Source organism: Thermobia domestica, chromosome 13, assembly GCF_964235325.1.
Source record: "Thermobia domestica chromosome 13, izTheDome1.hap1.1, whole genome shotgun sequence".
Classification (NCBI taxonomy): domain Eukaryota; kingdom Metazoa; phylum Arthropoda; class Insecta; order Zygentoma; family Lepismatidae; genus Thermobia; species Thermobia domestica.
Window position 1 is genome coordinate 164,950,169 of NC_137466.1, and position 2,570 is coordinate 164,952,738.

At 36.6% G+C, this 2,570-nt stretch overlaps 1 protein-coding gene across 1 annotated transcript; it reads left to right on the forward strand.

Annotated features, from left to right (window-relative positions):
* Positions 1-223: 223 nt before the first annotated feature.
* Positions 224-568, forward strand: LOC145667837 (uncharacterized). Its single transcript, XM_081735269.1, has one exon. The coding sequence runs from the start codon at positions 224-226 to the stop codon at positions 566-568; it is 345 nt and encodes a 114-aa protein (XP_081591395.1).
* The last annotated feature ends 2,002 nt before the right edge of the window (positions 569-2,570 follow it).

A 2,570-nucleotide genomic window follows, 5' to 3' on the forward strand; every position in this document is an offset into this window, starting at 1 on the left:
TTTGGTGTAAATCGGATCACTGAATTTGTATTTTGCATTAGATGTTTGTAAGAAGATTTGGGGAGTATTGAAACTACCTGTCTCTATATATATCGTTCTATTTTTATTTTTTTAAAAAAACTCTCTTATATGATGTTGCTATGATCATAGGGGACACTGTGGCCCAGTGGTAGAACATTCACTTCTGGTTTTAGGAATCCCTGGTTCGATCCCAGGGCACGCGATGACAAATGTGGAACGTGGAGAGAACGTGACTGTACTAACTTGTGGGTCAGCAACAGGAGTTTACATTCCACCGTTTGTTATTTTCAAGGACAAGAGACTGAAAGTTGAATATCGCGATGGTATGCCACCAGGATCCGACGTGTGTATGACGGAATCAGGATGGGTGAACGAAGAGGCTTTAATGAAATGGGTGGAACATATTCGCAAATATCAAAGTCCTGGTAAAGTTATTTTAATTATGGACGGATATTGTTCGCACACATCCCTGTCTGTAGTAGACGTGTGTGAAAAATATGATATAGAAGTGTTGTTGTTGCCACCTCACACAACACATGTTCTGTAACCACTTGATGTTCGTAGCAGGCAAAAAAAAAAAAAAAAAAGTTTATTTGCGGTATTTGCATATCACAATCATTGTGATCCGATTCCCCCCAACACTGATCAGATTTACCCCACAACGTTGGGGTAAATCGGATCGATCTATCATCTGTTACAAAATGAAATTTTTGGGGTAAGAACTATAAAATTTAAAAACTTTTCATTACAGTCTATTAGATGAAGGTTCACTTATTATTAGGCCTATACATGCACTTTTCGTTTAAATAAAGCATATTAAACCTCAAATTTGACGTTTTCTGCAAAGATGATCCGATTTCCCCCTATCTACCCTATCTAAGAATTTTTTGTCTGATATCTATTGACAGACATACAGATAGTCAGACGGATAACCATTTGTTCCGACACTTATGTGTAGCATAATTTGGAAGCTTTTTTTAAATAAAAAATATAGCAAAGTAATATCCGGTATAGAGGTTTGACACAAATGTTACCGTACTTGTTATTTTTTAAAAAAAATCTTCATGTAAACATAAAATATATAATCTATAAAATTTTCTGCATGGCGTTATTAGCTTTTACTTTAGAAATGTGAATGAAAATACAGAACAATTATTGAAAGAGAAGTCAGTCTAGACTTTATCAACAACTTGAAGCTGTTCTTGGAAATAGCTCGCTTATCTAAGACGAAAATCTTAGCCTCTCACTTTTATTCCTTTTTGTAATGTAATATCTCTTGTAAAATATGATTTTCTTTCGGCGGAGGAAAAAAAGAAAGAAAAAGTGAAAGGAGAGAAATGCGTTGAAGCATTATTTAAAATCTTATTAAATTTTATTCAATATGAAAAGTGATTTACAGAAAAAAAAAAAGTTTTTTCATCTGTTCTCAAACTGTTATGCTGAATCTTTGGTAGGGCTTATGAAGATGAGATTTACTGAAAGTTAAAAAGTTTACGTCAGATAAAATGGTGTCTTTAAAGAATTCATTTTTTTAACAACTTTTTACCACATACGAGGGTATCGAATAAGTTATCTACCTAGAGAGGAAGGAATGCAGACAGGCTCACCTGATCATCACCGTTTTTCAATGTAGTCGCCATGGAGGTCTATGCATCGTCGCCACCTTGCGGGCAGCGAAGAAATCCCAGCGAAAAAATAATCTTTGTTATGGCCTGCAAACCATTGGGGAACAGCCTATTGGACCTCGTTGTCCGACACGAAACGTTGTCTGCAGGTGTTTCTTCAGGTGTCGGAAGAGGAAATAGTCACTAGGGGCCATGTTTGGATTGTAGTGAGAAATTTGATGACTGAGCAGTGCTCCAACTTCTGCAAATCCATTGTTCACGGCGTCACACAAACATCACAATCGTGACACACATTACGGCGTAAGCGACGTAATGACGGCTACTGCGTTGCTCGGACTGACCTCAAGTTCCGCAGCGGGGTTCCCCACGGTGGTCTTGGAGTGCCAGTCGTTCTTTGTTCCGCTCCTCCTTTCCTAGCTAGGTAGATAACTTATCGAACGCCCCTCGTATATCCTTGCCCTAAAACAGTCAGAAGATTTTTACAAGAGTTGTTTGGATTCTCATTCTGGGTACTTTTCTGGATTCTACTCATTAGAACTGATTGTATGCAATAAATTAAAACTCAAACGCTAAAGAAATTAATGACGATCACATGAAACATATACTACACTTATGAATAAATGAACTTATGTTAATCATATGATTAGAATAAGCGCCTGGATATTTATGCAACCTGTAACTCTGTAATGTTTTGAGGGTCGTCTATTAGCGTAAACCGAATCATTTATTTTAGGAACGAATGGGATAAGGAGTTATAGTTAAGGTCACCGTTTTCCGTAAAGATGTGAACGGAACGGATTGACTTCATTAAGGAACTCTAGCTATCTATTGCAAAAAAAAAAAAAAAAAAAAAAAATCTATTTCATTTAAGTTATTGTGTGGAGTAACAGAGGTACAGTCACGAAAGAAAGTATTCTTCAGTTG

Excerpts from the sequence above, each read along its gene's own strand:
- LOC145667837 (XM_081735269.1), top strand. The coding sequence starts at position 224 with ATGACAAATGTGGAACGTGGAGAGAACGTGACTGTACTAACTTGTGGG.